An 18,715-nucleotide genomic window follows, 5' to 3' on the forward strand; every position below is an offset into this window, starting at 1 on the left:
CAGATCCGTTTTAAACAGAGACATGGAATTTGGGAGAAAAATCAAACTGATTTCATGCGGTGGTCAGAATGAGCCCTGACCCAACGATCTCAAAACATGTCGACTTGCGCCCTGAACACGGCCCTTCGCCCTCGATTAGTAAACACAGCCTAAGTACGAGTGCACAAACACACACTTCATTTCATAATTGATGACTGGTTGTGTGAAACAGAGTTGCAGTTCTGGAGCTGTGCTAAAATATGGCATTTATTTAACAGCTATGTGAAACAAATTGTTAATTTTATTGCAGGTTGTGTTAGGAAATAGAACTTGTAGTGCAAGAATAGAAATTAATGAAATTGTATGGAAGCCAATTTCAGGGAAAGAGAGAGAAAAAAGTAACTGTGACTTTTTTTTTCCTTTTTTTCCTTTTGAGGCAAAACAAGGCTTTCATAAAAGTATTTAAGTAACATTTTAGTGATCATTTCTTCAAATATTGATACATTTTATGTTGTAACCCTTGTGGAAATGTTGCATACTGTTTAACTTTCGTAATATACATAGTTAGTGTGAAGTGAATTTAATGTTTTTGCAACTTAATTCTATGTTAATTGCAATTAGTTTTATAAGTGTTATAGTTTAGAACGCTATTAAATGCAATAAGCTGAACTTTAGAGTATTTTTGACCCACTTAAATATGACTCAAGTACATTTTTAGAAGTTATTTCATATTTACTTCTGCTGTCTATTGAAATATGTTGTTTAATATGGTGTAAATATACTTTAATATCATTTATATTCTTAATTTATAATTACACATTTGTAATGACGAAGTTGCAGTGTATTACATTTCAATTAAATTAACTTTGCCCATAATTTCAAAACACTCTACAAAAATAAGTACTTTAATATACTTTTAATATACTTTTAATTAAAACTTTTAATGTGACATTATTACCAAGGTGTTCATGAAAGCTTATCTCTCACTTAAGTTACTTGCAGTAAGTGGTCTTTTATTGCATTAATATTATATTTAACTAAATTATTATATAATGTGTACTTCAAGATTTAAAGGAAACATTAACTTCAGTTAAGCACACTTCTGTGTTACACATTCACTCAAAATGACCTTTAGTTATGACCTCATTCACCATACAGCATTGCCAGACAGTAACTCGTTCGTTTTGGTCTTTTCTGTTCTGTCAATGTTTGTCTGAGCTGTGAGTTTAATGGTTAAAGATCCAAGCAGCAGCTCAAAGTTCCCGGTTTCAGGTTGGTGTAAATTGGTCTTTTGTAAAAAGTTTAAAATAGTATACTTGTGAGTTTATGCTTCAGATTTTTTTGAAACTAAGTTGCTTCACTTTTTAGCTTACAACAGTACTTTTAAATGTACCATTTTAGGACTAAATTTGTTAATTTATTTAATTTAGAGATGCATACTTGTAGGTGTACTATTGCAACTTTTTGGGATTAAATTGGACCACTTTGTAGTTTAAAATAGTTTGCTTGCAAGTGTAAGATTTAAGCACTTATTACGAATAAATTGGTTCACTTTTAGTTTACTACTTGTAAGTGCACTCTTTCAGCACTTATTAGGACTACATTTTTTACTTTTAAGTTGTTAATGTACTATCTCAAAAGTTTAGTTCCCTCTTTAGTTAACAGTAGTATACTTGGAAGTGTACTATTTCAATATGTATCAGGAAAAATTTGTTTCACTTTTTAGTTTACAATAGTATACTTGTGAGTGTACCATTTTGAAACGAAGTTGGTACTCTTTTTAATTTACAATACTATAAATGCAGCAGGTGCATTTAAACTTATAAAGACTAAATTAGGCCACTTTTGTAGTTTGCAGATGTATTTTTGTAAGTGTACCATTTAGGTACTGAACTGAAAAAATTTGACAAAAGTATGCTTCAAAGTGTACTCAATTGTGCGTATTGAACCCGTGCATCCATAGCTTTTATACTGGAGTCGACGATTGTTTAATTTAACTTAATGTACTTATAGTTGATTAGTTTTGCACATAAGTATACTGCTAAGCTTCTTCTTAGGTATTTTTTAAACCATTAAATGTACTTTACACTTATTTTATGTGTGTTAAACAACATAATTTCTCTAAGTTTGGTTTGGCCAGGGAAGTGGCATAGGTTTCAGTCCAGAGATCAAGAAGTTAATTAATGTCAGCAATCTCCTGGAAGTTTCAGATGTTTTACACCTGCAGCGCTCGCACATGGCTCTCATTTACACCTGCTTCAGAGAGAGAGAGAGAGAGACAGGCAACAGGAAGTGGTCTGGTCGTCATTGTTTAGCTGCTGTTTGTGTTTGAGTGATTGAGAGTGATTGAGAGAGTTTAATTGAGCCGCAGCATCTGTCTCTCAGATCTCAGAGCACCTCCATCAGCTCTCCATGGAGTTTCCACAGCGATGGCTTTTATTTCAATTCAATTAGCCTAGATCTTTTAAACAAGGATCGGATCACCTTAACGAGATTAACACTGGTCTCTTTCCTCTCACACACACGCACAGGAGAGACACTTCACAGATCAGATCAGCAATGTCTTAATTATTTCTCCCAGACAGCAGAGAGATTCAGCTGAGAGCACTAAACAGACAAATTATTGTTTGCTTGAATCTCCTGTTTAAAGGGATTGTCTGTCTATAAAAATAAAGAAGTGAGATGAGATGTTCATCAGGACTATCAGAGCTTCAGTGACAGATGAAGCTTGTTTGGCTGCATCTCCTCAATCACTCTTCATATAAAAAGATTATATTTGCATGGAAAATCAACCTGAGAGAGACTGACTGTGTGTTTGGCAGGTGCTCTGTGTGTGTGTGTGTGTGTGTGTGTGTGTGGTGATAAACCTCAAACCATCTCCTTCATTTGAAACGTCATGGAAAAATGACTTCCCTGCCTAATTTGTCTTTACCGCATTGGTTATCATGAGTTTAACTAACAGCGTTTCTTTGCTAGGGTTTTGCACACGTAGTTTTTTTTTTTCTTTTTTGACGGGTCACTTGTAAAAAAAAAAAATTTAGCTTAATTGTAGTGAATGTGCACTTGTAGTGTTATTCTAATCTTAAAAGTATATTTAAAAAAGAAAATACTTGCAGATGGTATAATATTTATTAAATAAAAGGCTACTTAAGTGACTTAAAGAGAAAAACTTTTATGAATGTTTTAAACACACTTAAGTACACTTTTAAAAAGTGACTTTAATGTCAAAATAACCTTTTACTTTAAATTACATCTTAAATCATTGTTTTGATCATCTTTTGTCACGTTTTGATGAAGTAAACTTATTTTGATGTGTTAACTAGCACATGTAACGCACTTGATTTTTAATAATGTTAATTGATATATGTTGATATGTTTATATTTTGAAAAGTAATATATTGCACCATCATTACAAATAAATAATTACAAATCTATGTAATGTCATACGAGTTACAACTATAATGATATTAAAGTATTTGTTAATATATTTTATAGTTTCCCATAGATAGATTTGAACCATACTTCAAATACATAAATTATTAAATTGCATGTAAAAATGTACTTAAGTCTACAGTTAAGAAGACTTTAAACACTTTAAACTTCAGCTAATTGCATTTTATATCAATTTAACTTATAATGCATTTCAATTCAATTGCAGTAAACATGCAATTAAGTGTCTGAAAACATTAAGTTCAGTTCACACTTAAGTATGCTCTTAAAGTCTATTACTTCTTTTTAAAAGTACATTAAAGTACACTTTCTCAAGTTGTGTCTAAGGTCAGTAAGTCAGTCAGTGCACAGCTATATATATATATATATATATTAGTGCTGTCAAAATTAGCGCGTTAACGCATTCGATTAATTTGAAATATTTAACGCGTTAAAAAAAAATAACGCAATTAACGCGGTTGCAGTTTTTTTTTATTTCCAGTTGTGGCCTATGTGTGTTCAACGTGCAAAGAAATATGGATAAGACCAAGGAAGGACTTTTAGACGGAAAGTTTCAGTATAAAACTCTGCCGGATTACTCTTCAGTCTGCCACAAGAAACAGCAACATTAAAATCATGAACTCAAATGTCATTGTTTAAAAAAAAAAAAAAAACCATTAACTGTAACAGTGCGTAAATCAGACCTTTCTGTAACGCTAACGTTAATAAGCTTAAACGAAAATAAGGAAATAATTGTGTAGCGGAGTATTTTTTGTACACAGTGCCGCGAACTGTCAATCACTCCTGTACGCGCACTGTAAAACTTTTCACTGTAAATTTACAGTAAAATACTGGCAGCTGGGTTGCCAGCCACATACTGTATTTTTACAGAACTAGTACTGTAAACATAATTTACAGTACTAGTTCTGTAAACCGTTGTACTGTAAATTTACAGTAAAATACTGGCAGCTGGGTTGCCAGCCACATACTGTATTTTTACAGAACTAGTACTGTAAACAATTTACAGTACTAGTTCTGTAAACCGTTGTACTGTAAATTTACAGTAAAATACTGGCAGCTGGGTTGCCAGCCACATACTGTATTTTTACAGAACTAGTACTGTAAACAGAATTTATAGTACTAGTTCTGTAAACCGTTTTACTGTAAATTTACAGTAAAATACTGGCAGGTGAGTTGCCATCCACATACTGTATTTTCCTGTCTACAGCAAAAAAAAAAAAAAAAAAAAACAACAACATTATCTGTGTTTTAAGACATTTATTTTAAAAGCAACGACCAGACATATTGCCTAATATACATTTGGCTGAAATGCCAGCTGGTTTTTTTGTTTGTTTTTTTTACATTTAAAATGTAAGTTGAACACAACACTTTATAATATAGTAATCTTGTTGACATTTAACAAATTTCCTTTTTTTTTCAGAAATGTACAGAGTCAAAAATAAAGAAAAAAAAGAATAGAACCTCAAAATGACTGAAATGGCAGTTGTTTTTTTATAAATGGAATTAACGATGCAGTCATCTTAATTACTTTGAATGTACTTGCTGACAGGTTCTAAACAAAGTTCCATTCAAAGTCTGCAAGTTTTCGCAGAAGTGAGGAAACTGGTGGGCTTACAGTTGCGTTCTTTTTTTGCACGACTTGGCCAGTTTTCTTTGAAGTCACTTTTCCTTTTTTTGCTTTTGATCCACGTTCAGGATTGATGTCAACAAAGCGTCTAAAATGCAGAAAAGAGAAAAAAAACACAATGAGATATTATAGACTGTGCGTATATATATATATATATATATATATATATATATATATATATATATATATATATATATACACACACACACACACACACACACACACACACACACACACACACACACACACACACACACACACACACACAGAGAGAGAGAGAGAGAGAGAGAGATTTAACCACTATTCACCCAGCTTATTAACAATATAATCCCCTCATCAGGTACTGAATCAGGGCATTTGGCTCAATATCATGGTGAAAATGACCCTAGGTTGATTTTACTCTGAACCATCCCTTTAAATACCCTTATTTTACTAAGGCCTAGACCTGGCTTAAAGGGTCAGTTCACCGAAATATAAAAAATATGTCATATATGACTCACCCTTATGTCATTCCAAACCCGTAGGAACACAGTTTAAGATATTTTAGATTTAGTCCGAGGGCTCTCAGTCCCTCCTTTGAAGCTGTGTGTACGGTCTACTGTCCATGTCCAGAAAGGTAAGAAAAACATCATCAAAGTAGTCCATGTGACATCAGAGGGTCAGTTATAAAGCATAAAAAATACATTTTGGTCCAAAAAAAAAAACAACAATTACGACTTTATTTAAAATGGTCTTCTCTTCCAGTTCTGTTGTAAGCGCTCTCACGAAGCTGCTGACGTGTTTTCTGGTGTGCCCAATAACAAAGATAACACGTCAGCAGCATCACTGCAGTGTTGTGAACGCACTCACAACAGACCCGGAAGAGAAGACAATGCTGAATAAAGTCGTAAGTGTTGTTATTTTTGGAGCAAATTGTATTTTCGATGCTTCAAAATATCAGATGTCACATGGACTACTTTGATGATGTTTTTCTTACCTTTCTGGACATGGACAGTATACCGTACACACAGCTTCAATGGAGGGACTGAGAGCTCTCGGACTAAATCTAAAATATCTTAAAATGTGTTCCAAAGATAAATGAAGGTCTTACTAGTTTGGAACGACATGAGGGTGAGTTATCAATGACATAATTTTGCCATTTGGGTGAACTAACCCTTCAAGCTAAGCCCTGTCTGCACTGCAAAAAATGCTTTTCTTTTTGTCTGGTTCCCTGTCCAAATATCAAAATAAAATCCTAAATCTAGATGCATTTACTAGATACGTAAAATTAGATAAGATATAACGTCTTGTTTTCCAAGGGAATTACTCCAAATTAAGTTTTTTTTTTTTTTTTTGAGACTGGAAACAAGACAAAAACACTACGTAAGAAAAGCATGTTTTGCAGTGTGTGAAACCAGGTCCATATTGTTATTCGCAGTAGTCAGCTGTACACATTTATGAAAAAAAAAAATGAAGTCCTTAACAAATACTGTCAAGACAAAGGTTAGTGACAATTGAGTCTAAAACATATATTTCAAATATGCCAATGACTTACCTCTGAACAAACTCAAGGGTGCATGCTGCCTCTTCCTGGTACTGTAAATTGAAGTTATAGAAGGAGGCAAACAGCGCTGCCAGTCCAGTGATGAAGTTGGGCTGTGCTCCTTCACACACAACTTGACCCTCCAAACTCAACATCCAGCGCTGGTTGCTCAGAGATTGACCTTTAATAAAAATAAAAATCAGAATGAAAAAGTAATAATACTATTGTGGGTTCCAATTTGGTTCTATGTAGTTGTCTATTCATAATTCTACATAACTGTTAAAAGTACTCTGTTCACAGGATACACCATTTCATTCTGCCTTAATAGTGCTTTTGGGTAGGGTTCATCAATACAGTAATACTATAATTTAATTTATATGTGCAATTTCCTATTTAGAGGAATAGTTTTCCCTGGTTAAATGAAAGTAATATTAGGGTTAGTTAGCTGGACTTCACAACCACACAATTTTGCTGAACACAGTTGATTCTTCCATACATATGTTGCCAATTAAAATCTGTTTTTATATTTCTCATACCATCACCACTCTCTTCCTGAAAATGTAATACTATATCGGAACAACACCCCAATGCAAAAAATGCTTTTCTTAGTTACTATTTGGTCTAGTTTCCAGACAAATAACTATAAGTTCTTACATCAAGAATAATAAACTAGACAAGTAAAAATTTTTTTTTTTTTTTTTTCTTAAAATTGTTTTCTTAAACCTTTTTTATTTTATTTTTTTTGCAAAAACATTTCGGAAAACAATATTTTTTTTACTTGTCTAGTAAATTCTTCTTCATGCAAAAAAGAAAAAAATGAAAAGAGACTTGGGAACAAAAAAATAAATAAATAGAAGTTAATTAAAAAATTTTTTGCAGTGGGGCAAGTAAATGATGACTTGCTCTTCACTTTATAAGGTTAAATGACTTTAATGTTAACATACCAAGAAATATAAGGCGTGGACTCTCTGGCAAATTAAGAGAATGCTGGACATCAGATGGAGTTGCAAATTCCTGAAACAAATTTAAAAAAAAAGACAGTACAACCATGATCAACAGACCAATCCATAAAAGAGATTATAGATAAATTAGATTGGTTGAATAATCTCTACTTACATCTGCTTGAAGGAAAACCCCATCTAACTTCTCTTTGAAGTGTGCAAGGAGTAGTTGTATGACCATGGCATCCACATCATTTTCACCTCTGGAGAGAATGCTTCGAATGTCATCATTGGTTGGTTTGCTTTTGAAAAATTTAATTATGATTTGTCCACACTCCTGAATAGACAATTCCAAACATCTGAGCACTTTTTTGTCAGTAAGCTGTTCAAAATGTCCATATATATGCCTCTGTGTGAAAAGATATGGCCATTTAGTTTTGATATCTGCAATTGTAGGGGATGGGGTTGCATTGATCATGTGACGCTGAAGCCAATAGGTTTCCTCCATGAGCTTGCAAACGTCTCCTCTCTCTGCTCCAGAGATTCCTTCATGAAGATGCATCTCCTCCATCTTCTGACGTTTCACTTCAAGACTGTCATAAGTTTCCCTAGGTGGAAGATCCGGCTGCCATCTTGTACAACCATACGAGTCAGTGGAACTTCGTTTTCTAGTAGTTCCGGTGTCACTTCTTTGGATCCTATGATGACTTAGTGTATTTGTTCGATTCAGGTGCTCGATGCGTACTTTCAGCTGTGAAAGAACAGATTCATATCCACCCCCAACCTGCTTGTCACCCAACATGTCAGCAAAAGACTTTGGATACTGGCTCACTATTTTGCGACTAACAGTAAGACACTGTGATCTGGTGGGGTTTTTGTCATGTTTTCTCATTTCATCAGCAAGGATTCTAATCTAAGCTCCAGGGAACTTGGACATTTTCAGTCCATGAATGTGTGACACTGGCTGATGCTAAACTGCTTGATGTTGGCCTTGAGGAGCTTGATGGAGGTGAACCAAGAGTAGTGTTTGTTTCGGGGGGAACCGAGGGGAGAACCTCAGCAGGTGGCAGTACAACTGTGCAGTTCTGATGTTCTGTGTTTATATATATAAATAATCAGTTATTGTATCAACTTACATAATAAACAGTACTAGAATGCATTTTAAAGGATAAAAGGGATAGTTCACACAAACAAATTTCTCACCCTCACGTCATTCCAAACCAGAAAGACTTTTGTTTACTTTGGTACATAAATGAAGATATTCCTGATAAAATCTAAGAGACTTCTGTCCCTTTATAGACAGTATACTCAACTTCCACTGTCAGTTGAGTATACTGTCTATATGAGTAATCTATAGACCGTAATCTATATGACTCCAGTGGTTTATCTTTAATGTTAGAAGTGGTTTGTTTATTTACAAAATAATATTTACAAAATAATAATCTAAAATGTGTGTTCACACAACAATGTCTGCTCTCATGTCAACACAGCATGGCATGCATTATGGGGCTTTAGTGAACATCCCTTGGAGATAATGTTGTAGAAAATAAAGATTTTTAGGGGGGGAAACAACACACTCATGTTGCTTCATAAAATAGATGTTACACCCCTGGTGTAACATCCATTAATCTAATATCTATGGAGTGACAAAAGTTCTTCAATTTCATCAAAAAGATCTTCATTTGTGTAGTGAAGATGAAAGATTGTCTTGCTTGTTTGGAATAGCTTGAGAGTGAGTAATTAATGACAAGGTTTCCATTTTTGGGTGAATAAATCCTTTAAATTTCCATATACTATATTTGTGTGTGTTTTTTTTACATCAACCTTATCTTTACCTTGATTTTTCCATGAACTAAGAAGTTTTCTGCATTGGATAGGTCTTATAAACTCCAAAATGTCATCTTCTTTTACATAAACCAAATCATCCAAGCCTTCAACACCTTGGTCCATGAGCTTCTCAACAAGCTGGTTGGTTACATCTGGAGATAGGCTTGGCAACACCAACAGTACAGCATCTTTCAGGACTTCTTTCATTCCAGACATTATTCTAAAATTGGGAAGGAATGATGGAGAACAATTACTGACAAGCCACACAATGAATACTCAGGCAGAGGATAGTAATCCAGTAGACTGTCTTGATTTATGCATAGGTAGCCTTGATCTTGTGGTTTCAAGCAATGAACTCCCTGGTCTATAAGACAAAAAGACTGACTTTTCTTTGTGACAAAATACACATCGCAATTGTCATGTACAATAATTAAATGAATGTTCCCAAACACAATTCCCTCATCATTCTTCTGCAAAACAACATGCATGTTTTTTTATAAAGTGTTCCCTTTACGGTCACTTCATTACATGCTACTGTATTCCCTGGCTGAAAGTTAAGACCAGCAACAGATCCTTGAATGTCATCATTGTAGTCATTAACATGAAACTCTATTCCCCTCTCTGCCACAACATTTTCAGGGAAAGGGCTTCCAGCATGTAGGTAAGCCTGAAGAAGTTGATGTCTTTCTGCCAATGTAGCACTCAAATTCTTGAAGTTGTGCAATTTTCTCGCACACTGTTTAAAGTATGAGTGCTTACTTTCAAAGCGTAGTGTCCAGAGGCGAATAAGTGGACCAAAACGACCAGTGAGCTCAGGATAATGACACAGGTAGTGGTGCTTTGGCTTAAGGGGATGATTTGGAAAAACCACCTTTCGAGTCTCAATATACTCCTCTATTAGCACTGATAAATATGCAATCTGACCAATATTAATGGAAGGAGCACAGATGAGCTCTGCTATCTGTCTGAGTTGAAGTACTAACTGCCATACCTCATTTTCAGTTGGACTGACAATCTTTTCCCCAACCAAAAGAGGTTAAAGCCGGAGAAAGCACCAATTCTGAACTGCATGTCCACTTAATTTCCCAGTACCAGGAGTCATCTCAACTGGTTTATCACGCGCATCATTCCCAAGATACTTAAACTGGTTAATACGATGATTTAGTTCAGTGTATGTGAACCATTTCTCCTGATTCACAAGATGATCGATATACAAAGCAAGGTCAAATGACACAACACCTTCAAAAAGATCGTGTCCAAGACAGGGAGGCAATCCTGGCTGGCAAACGTGAAAATATTTCAGGTCATTAAAGGGAGAATTACATTTGACACCAATTGCAATTTCAGTTTGATCAGCATCCAAATCCTTAAGATTTTGCTCATACGACTCAACAGTTCTTGTTAATGCCTTTGTTAGGGGAGCTGAGTTAAATGTTTGGCGGTCAATTTCACAGTATCTGCAAAAGTTTTTACTTTTACTGAAATTCTCAACAAAGCCACCAATGTAATGTGATCCAAGGTTATCGCCAGCTATGGCACACAATGTACCTTTGTGCACCTTTCCATCCGCTAACTCAACACCATTTTCCTCCAGGTCTTTAAGGTCTTTTACCAGAGTTGCAAAGACCAAATCTTGTCCAAAAAATCTAAAATCTTGTTCCCTACACAGCAGAACTAGCTGCATAGGGTCAATGCCTGACCTACAGTGAGGCAGCAGGTTTGCAAGTGTCATGTAAACGGCAAGAATTTTGTGCTTTTTCTTACCAGAACCAAGTGGATTGGCAACTTCAAAAGCATCTTCATACAAGATTAAAGCTAATGAATCTTTATCAGTTTTGAACAGCATATTTTCATCAATATTGTTGCCATCCCATACATCAGAGAGGATATCTTTGGCTCTGACTTCAGATCGTGAATTATTATGTTGTTCTATCACTGATTTACAGCAGAACAGTGCTTCTAAGCTTTTCTTAATAGGAATGTATTGAGCAAAGCTTTCCTTGTCAGATTCATTTTGACCAAGACAGACTGGGACAGGATCCACAAACTTAAAATTGTCTTTATAAAAAGACTTTCTTCTCTTATCAGTGCTAAGTGTATTAATAATAGACCTCCGAAAAAGATCATCAGTTTGCAAGACATCCAAAACACTCTTTATATCATTTTCAGAAATACCAAGTGCAATCAATTTTTCCCCTAGCTTGAGTAGCAAATGAGACTGGCTAATATCATGGATGTCTTGCATCCCCTCAATTACCGACTGAATCACAGATGATGGGAGAATATGCTTTGCCTGTAACTTGAGATAAAACAGAGCCATGTTTTTCAAAAAAAGAGATTCATCTGCATTATCTGGCAAAAGTACATTCTCCAACTGCTCTATGCCATCACCACAATCAAACAATTCAGACTGTGGATGTGAGAGTTCGGCCATGTTAGATGCCTCACCATGCGGCATCTGTACTGAAACATTTGACTGCAGTATACTATGACGCAAACTTTCTGCTGAAGAGTTTCAATGTTTTCTGGATAAATGTGAAGTCAATGTAGACGCTACAGAAAATTGTTTATTGCATGTAAATGGACATGGCACTCTGGTGCCTTCTTTGATATGATTTTTCAAGTGTAAAACAAAGTTTTTCAAATCACTGTAAATCAATATAAATGACATGGTAAATCACTCGGTGGAACGAGTGATTTTTATTTTCGCGATTTTTATTTTATATAACTTATATAAGCAGGTCATGCAAATGAAATGGTATGCTGGCTGTGTGAAATGTCGAAGTTAAGTTAACGTACTTGGTAAAGAAGGAGTGTTTTTTTCCCGTTAGAAAACCACGTTCGCAAAATCAAACTATTCGTGTAACTTAATGTAGAAAACCGAACGTAATAAATAAATAAAAATAGATTGGCTTACCGTATCAGTCAGTTGAACAGTCTTCTCAAGCTCTAAAATCCACTTTTGCTCACAGATGCATGACCGACGCTTCCTCCCGTCTTCATGAACTTCATGTGATGTTAACCGTTTCTGCTGCGTCACAGGCAATATTTGAAAGACGCACACAAAAGCTCACAAGAAACGAAGCTCACACGAAACAAAAAGCTTAATTACAAATTCACAAAAACTCGCACAGTTGGCACATCAGTTGGCGTCATGTCTCATCTGAATTTGAGCGCGAATAAAATCAATCCCACAATGCAATGCATTTACAGTCTGATACTGTATTACGAATTTATCGGGAGGAAAACAGAAATGTGCTGTATGTTTACAGCTGCTCTGTAAATTATACAGCCTTATACTGTATTATGGAAATACAGTACAATTCTGTAAGAAATTCGCTGTAAATTTACAGTAAAGGGTTACAGTGCGTGCATCACTGTCCTCCTCAGCTGCAGCAACTTGTGCTCTCTCTCTTCATCAAGCTTTAAAACAAAAAGGGGACAAAAAGATCATATTGTCTTTGTGCATAGGCTATAGATTAATTAGATAAATTAATATCTAAATTTGTGCCTTGCCGTCTACGGTATTTTTTTAGAACTTAGAAAAAAGATGCTGCAGCCAATGAGCAGCCAGCGGGGGCTGCAGGACGACTCAACCTCCGCAGACAGTTTTTAATGTTTATCAGACAATAAATACTCAAGATTTTGCTTTAGTATAACTCACAACGAGTTTCACACACCTTCTCCGGCCACGTTGAGTTGTTGACACTTAACAGTGGGAAAAGCGACACATGCGCTATTCACTTGTATAACTTAAGGGTGAATGGGTAATGTAGTTTCTGCTCTGGGTGGGATGAATTAGGAAGCTTGCATTGTGAAGGGCGCTCTGAAAATCGGCAGTGCAGGTAAAAGATTAAAACCTCTATTAAAACAGATGTCCAGATGAGCGTACCGGTACGCTACAAGCACGTTCTGGGCGCACGGAGAGGTGGCGGTACGCTCAAGAGCTATATTTGGAAGTGGCGGTACTGAGTACCAGTGTGTACTGGCCCACTTAAAGCACTGGCAATGACTATACTTTGGAATTTTTTTGCAGTCCACTTAGAATTCAACATAACAGAAATCATTTTTGTTTTTTATTGGCATTGATTGTTTTGAAATTCAAATGGTACTTACATGCCTGTGTTTTTATTTCTGTAATAAATATGGCTTTCAAGCCAACAGTTAATTTGGAGGATATTGATGGTTTATTGCAGGTATGTTGTTTACATGAGAAAATCTGTGTTACAAGTTAAACAAAAATTCCAATAAACAATCATATTTTGAATTTAAATAGTTTCTTTGTCTTGAGTTTACATTAATTATTTACATTTTACATTTACATATCCAAAAAGTTTCAGTCTTTTAATTGCGATTAATCTCGATTAATCGCGATTAATTTTAAAAAATTGTGCGATTAATTAGTTAATTTTTTTTAATCGATTGACAGCACTAATATATATATATATATATATATATATATATATATATATATATATATATATATATATATATATATATTTCTCTGCACATTGAACAAGAAATAGTCGTTTTGACACAGAAACAAATATGCAGGCTTTACGCAACTTTCGAAATGTCATATTTGATGTTTTGAAATGCATGGCAGAAGTGTTGACTCTGGAAAGCGGTGAGCTGTTTGCTTTACCTTGGAAATGTTAGCATTGTAAAGATCACTGGCCCATTCATTTCTGAATCGTTAAGTGCGTTCACCTTCAGAGACTCCAACTTCAAAACATAAGGGAAACTTTCTGTGTCATTAACTATTCGCACTAAAATGGTGAATAGAGACTGAGAGTTGAATGTGAGGAGTTTAATGGTGTTGAGCTAAACTTGAACCAAACTCTGTTAAGTGACTTTGCTCTCTGAACCTCATCGCTCACTGTTTAGCATAGAGCGGAAATACAGTAACACGGCTCTGTCTGATTGTTAACATGTCTTGTAAAATAATATTAGCCCGCAGTACACACAGGTTTAATGAGCTGTCAGCATCAGCTGGAACGAGGCAGGAACGAGCTCCGTTAGTTTGTGGGACGGAGGTTGAGAATGCCACTCTGGGTGCGCTTTAATTGGGTTGATTTTACTCAAGCATTTCAGCGAAGAGAAAAGCTTTCTCAAAGCTTTTAAAGGGATGGTTTGCCTAAAAATGAAAACCTTACCTTACCCATAAGTCGCTCGAAACATCTATTTTGTTCACGGGAAGAAAATTAGGAAAGTTCAGCAGTATTTTGGAGCCGTTCTTTTTCAGTGAAAGTTGATGGTCATTTAAAAAGTTAAATAGGGCTGATGATTTGGAAAAAAATTGTGAACGTCCCAGGTTTGCTCTGGTTCTTTGTATGGTTCTTGTAACATAATTTACAACTACAACTGTTATTATTAGTATTATTATTAGTTGTTGTAGTAGTATTGGTATTATTATTATTAACAACAACAATAATAATAATAATAATAATAATTTCATAATTTTCAAATATTAAATGTTGGAAAACTTTAAAGCGACTCTGATAATCTGATAATCATGTCAAGTGCATAGTGCAGCCCTGTTGTCAAGGCCAAAAAATGAGCAAAAAACTCCAAAAACCTGTGCTAACTCATGCACATTATATCATTTTTAAATCCTACAATGCTTTTAGGGTATAAATCACAATCTGCTATATTGTTCGCCTGCCCAAGGTGCTTGGTGAGAGCAAAGCATGCTGGGATATTTTCCCATAGGTTCTATCTCTCCTGGTCCACCAACATCAATTTGATCATTATTCCTTACATGTGCTACTTGGCACAAGGACAAAATTTTGCATAATTTATGCGTGACTGTATTTTTTTTTTTTTAAGTGACCCTGGCCCTTTTGAATATTAGCTTAAACACATGCACAAACACACACACATCTCTGCAGAGATCCGGCCGAGAGAAAAGTTGTTTATAAGTTTATAAGCATGTCTTATTATGCATCGGCTGAGCATGAGGGTTAATACACTGCTGCTCGTCTCTCTTCTCACTCCGAAACCGTGAGATTTACAATCTTCCCATAGATGAAAAGATGAAAATATTACTCAATAAAAGCCTCTGAGTGGAGAGAACTGCATTCATCCACGGCTGGCTTTGAATGAGAATGGAGGAGCAGACCATCAAAGGACCGACGGAGAAAGACAGATAAGAGCCAAAGAAATGGAATAAGAGATATGCTGCATGCTTTTTTCTTGCTGTTTGTGAATAAATGCAGGTAAAATAACTCCTTTTGAAGCACACCTCTCCTCCCTGTGCTACTATCTATTGCATTTTCAGTCTTTCTGTGTGCGAGACCAGCTTCCAGTTACCGTGACCAGCAACCAATCTGAATAGCAGAAATAGCAGTTCTAGAACTTTTCACAGCGTCTTGAAGGGATAGTTCACCCCAAGATACAAATTCTGACATCATTCATTCACGCTTGCGTCATTCAAAGCCTGTATAGGTTTCTTTCTTACACTGAAAACAAAGGAAGATGTTCTAAAGAATGTTGTTGACAGTAGCCATTGAGTTCTATAGTAATTTTTTTCCATGCAGGTTTGAAAAAACATAAGATGATGGCACTGATGAATTAAAATTTTTGGGTGAACTGTCCCTGTCAGAAACCACGCTAGACTCGTACATCGGTTGTTAGATATCTTTTACTGAACACTTCCGTTTATGTAAATACACATATATAATAACCATTAAGAAGCTTGTTACAAACGCATACATTTATCACATCTTCCCCCTTTTTGGAAAAGTATGCCACTTTTAAACAAACAAAATTAAATCAAAAGTTCAATTTTACTGCTGATTATATCACAAACGTAAAACAGTATGCGATATTTCCATGAACAAGGTCTCTGTAATGCCTTAATTAGACAACTAGAAAGGAGAAAAATAAAAGTGTTTTAAATCCGTATTATGACTGGTAACGCAATGGCTTTCTTATCACTCGCCCACAACGTGTGGTCTTGGGTGACACTACATGTTGTGGAGTAGGTTCTAAGGAAGGAACAGACGTTCCTTGATTCGCCTCGGGTAATTGCTCACTTGGAACCCCAGTTAGGTTACTTTCCTCATCTGTTGTGCAGCTTGGTAGATCTTGTTCATGTTGTATAGCAGTATCCCTTGGAATGGCTTGGAGATGTTTACGATTCCTGCGAAATTCTCCGTGATCAGTTGACACATAGTATGACCTAGGCTGTTCAGCTTGACGACTTACGATCCCTTTCGTCATCCACTCCTTTTCACCATCCACCTTTAGGCGCACTGAGTCCCCAGGAGATAGTGGTAATAAGGATCTAGCACCATACCATCGATTGAAGAAGTATCTGTAAGAATCCTTGGCTCTGCGATCCTTAACTTCCACTCTTTTCAAGTCAGGCCATTTAGGGACCAAGTTACTTGACATCACCGGAACTGTAGTCCGGAGGTGCCTTCCCATGAGAAGCTGCGATGGACTACACCCTGTAGCTGCTATTGGAGTTGCCCTATATGCAAGAAGGGCCAAGAAAGGGTCATCTTGCTTTAATATCTTCTTTGCTGTCTGAACGGCCCTCTCAGCTTCTCCGTTCGATTGTGGGAAGTGTGGACTGGATGTCACGTGAACAAAACCATATTGTTCTACAAATTTTTAAAACTCTGCAATTTACAGAAAGCATTGTCAGAGCACAGCCTTTCCGGGATGCCAAAACGTGCAAACATGCTCTTTAGTTTGCCAATCACTCTTCTGCTTGTCATGTCCACCAAATGGGCTATTTCAATAAATCTTGAATAATAATCTACTACAACAAGGTATTGATGGCCACCTGTTTCGCAGAGATCTTCCCCGAGGTGTCTCCAAGGGCCTGGGGGTAACTTTGTCACCAGCAATTGCTCCTTGCGTTGAGTGGGCTTATTAATCTGGCACAACTGGCACTGGTTCACTTTACGTTTTAGATCAGAGCTGATGCCTGGCCACCACACTGACAGGCGTGCCCGCTCACGACACTTACTTAGTCCTTGGTGGCCTTCATGAATTTGAGCAAGAACTTCATCCCTCATTTTGATTGGGATTATGATTCTTGTCCCATGCAGGAGAAGCCCTGCAGACTCATTCAGAAACCCTTGTTGGCTAAAGTAGGCTCGCAGATTGACAGGCACTGCTTTTATATGTTTTGGCCTAACTAACATTTACTAACATTTCTTTCACTTTTGTGAATGCCTCCTCTTGACTCTTGTCCCACCTCCACACTGTGCCAGCTCTAAGTAGCTCACTCAATGGCTGTAACACAGTAGCACTGTGTGGCAGGTTACGGCAAAGGTAATTAATGATATCAAGCATCCGTTTTAACTTGGTCACATTTTGGGGTTTGCTGAGGTCCCGGATAGCACGGACCCTTTTCTGGATCGGGTCTAATGCACTCTTGACTGAGACGATGTCCAACAAAACCCAATTCCTTCTGACCAAAAAGGCATTTTTCCTTCTTCAGCTTCAGTCCTGAGACATGGATAGTCTTCAGTACTTCATCAAATCTATGGTCATGTTCTTCATCAGTACGACCATATACTAAGATGTCATCCATATAGCAGCATACTCCCTCGACGTTCCGAAGTAGCTCACTTATGCGTTTCTGAAATATCTCAGGAGCGCTAGTTATGCCAAATGGCAAGCGACGGAAACAGTACCTCTTGAAGGGAGTTATAAAAGTAGTCAACATCTTGTTAGCATCGTCTAACGGTATCTGCCAGAAACCACTGGCAGCGTCGAGGCTAGAAAAGACTGTTGCCCCTGCCAGTTTAGAAGTGATATCATCCAAGGTTGGCAAAATATACTTTTCACGAAATAACGGCTTCGTTTAGTTGTTTGAGGTCGACACATATCCTAATGTCTCCATTACTTTTGGCGACCGGCACCATTGGGGCACACCATGGAGTGGGCTCAGAAACCTCTTCAATCACGCCCAACCGCTCCATTCTGTCCAGTTCTTGTTTTACCTTTGTAAGCATTGGGATTGGTACACTACGAGCTACATGAATGCTTTATGGCTCTGCTGTACTTTTAAGCATTATTTTGACTGGTTCACATGACATCAGTCCCAAAGAGCCAAACACATTGTCTCTTATTTCGTCTATTCTTTTATTAGCCCCATCTGAATTGCAGCACTGTGTCCTAACAGATTCCCAACATGGGCTCCTCTCACCCACATATGCATTCATCATGTACATATTTTTTTTTACATTTACTTTTGTCCTCATCTGGCCCATACACTCCAGCTTACCACCAGGACTGTTCAGAATGACATTGTTTTGCTCAAATGGTATCTTATCTTTCAGGCTTTCGTAACTTTTTTCAGATATTACAGTTGCATCTGCACCAGAATCAATTTTGAAATTGATTATT

At 36.4% G+C, this 18,715-nt stretch overlaps 2 protein-coding genes across 4 annotated transcripts in view; one reads left to right on the forward strand and one right to left on the reverse strand.

Annotated features, from left to right (window-relative positions):
• Window positions 1–1,120: 1,120 nt before the first annotated feature.
• Window positions 1,121–18,715, forward strand: part of LOC113106380 (adhesion G protein-coupled receptor L3-like) — an 89,711-nt gene continuing 72,116 nt past the window's right edge. For both annotated transcript variants that reach the window (XM_026268246.1, XM_026268247.1), the window contains exon 1: window positions 1,121–1,251. The gene's annotated coding sequence lies outside the window, so the exon portion shown is untranslated. The remainder of the gene's footprint in view (window positions 1,252–18,715) is intronic.
• On the reverse strand, window positions 4,954–8,416 carry LOC113106381 (uncharacterized). 2 transcript variants are annotated; one of them, XM_026268249.1, is made up of 4 exons: window positions 7,695–8,416; window positions 7,523–7,592; window positions 6,591–6,759; window positions 4,954–5,144 (listed from the first exon to the last, which is right to left on the reverse strand). In XM_026268249.1, the coding sequence occupies exons 1-4, from the start codon at window positions 8,409–8,411 to the stop codon at window positions 4,982–4,984; spliced, it is 1,119 nt and encodes a 372-aa protein (XP_026124034.1). In that variant the 5' UTR covers window positions 8,412–8,416; the 3' UTR covers window positions 4,954–4,981. The 2 variants fall into 2 exon arrangements, 1 of the variants encoding a protein (XP_026124034.1); XR_003292474.1 differs by lacking the exons at window positions 7,523–7,592; window positions 7,695–8,416 and adding an exon at window positions 7,038–7,100 and having other exon boundaries at window positions 5,074–5,144.

Source organism: Carassius auratus, chromosome 7 (genome assembly GCF_003368295.1).
Source record: "Carassius auratus strain Wakin chromosome 7, ASM336829v1, whole genome shotgun sequence".
Lineage (NCBI taxonomy): Eukaryota > Metazoa > Chordata > Actinopteri > Cypriniformes > Cyprinidae > Carassius > Carassius auratus.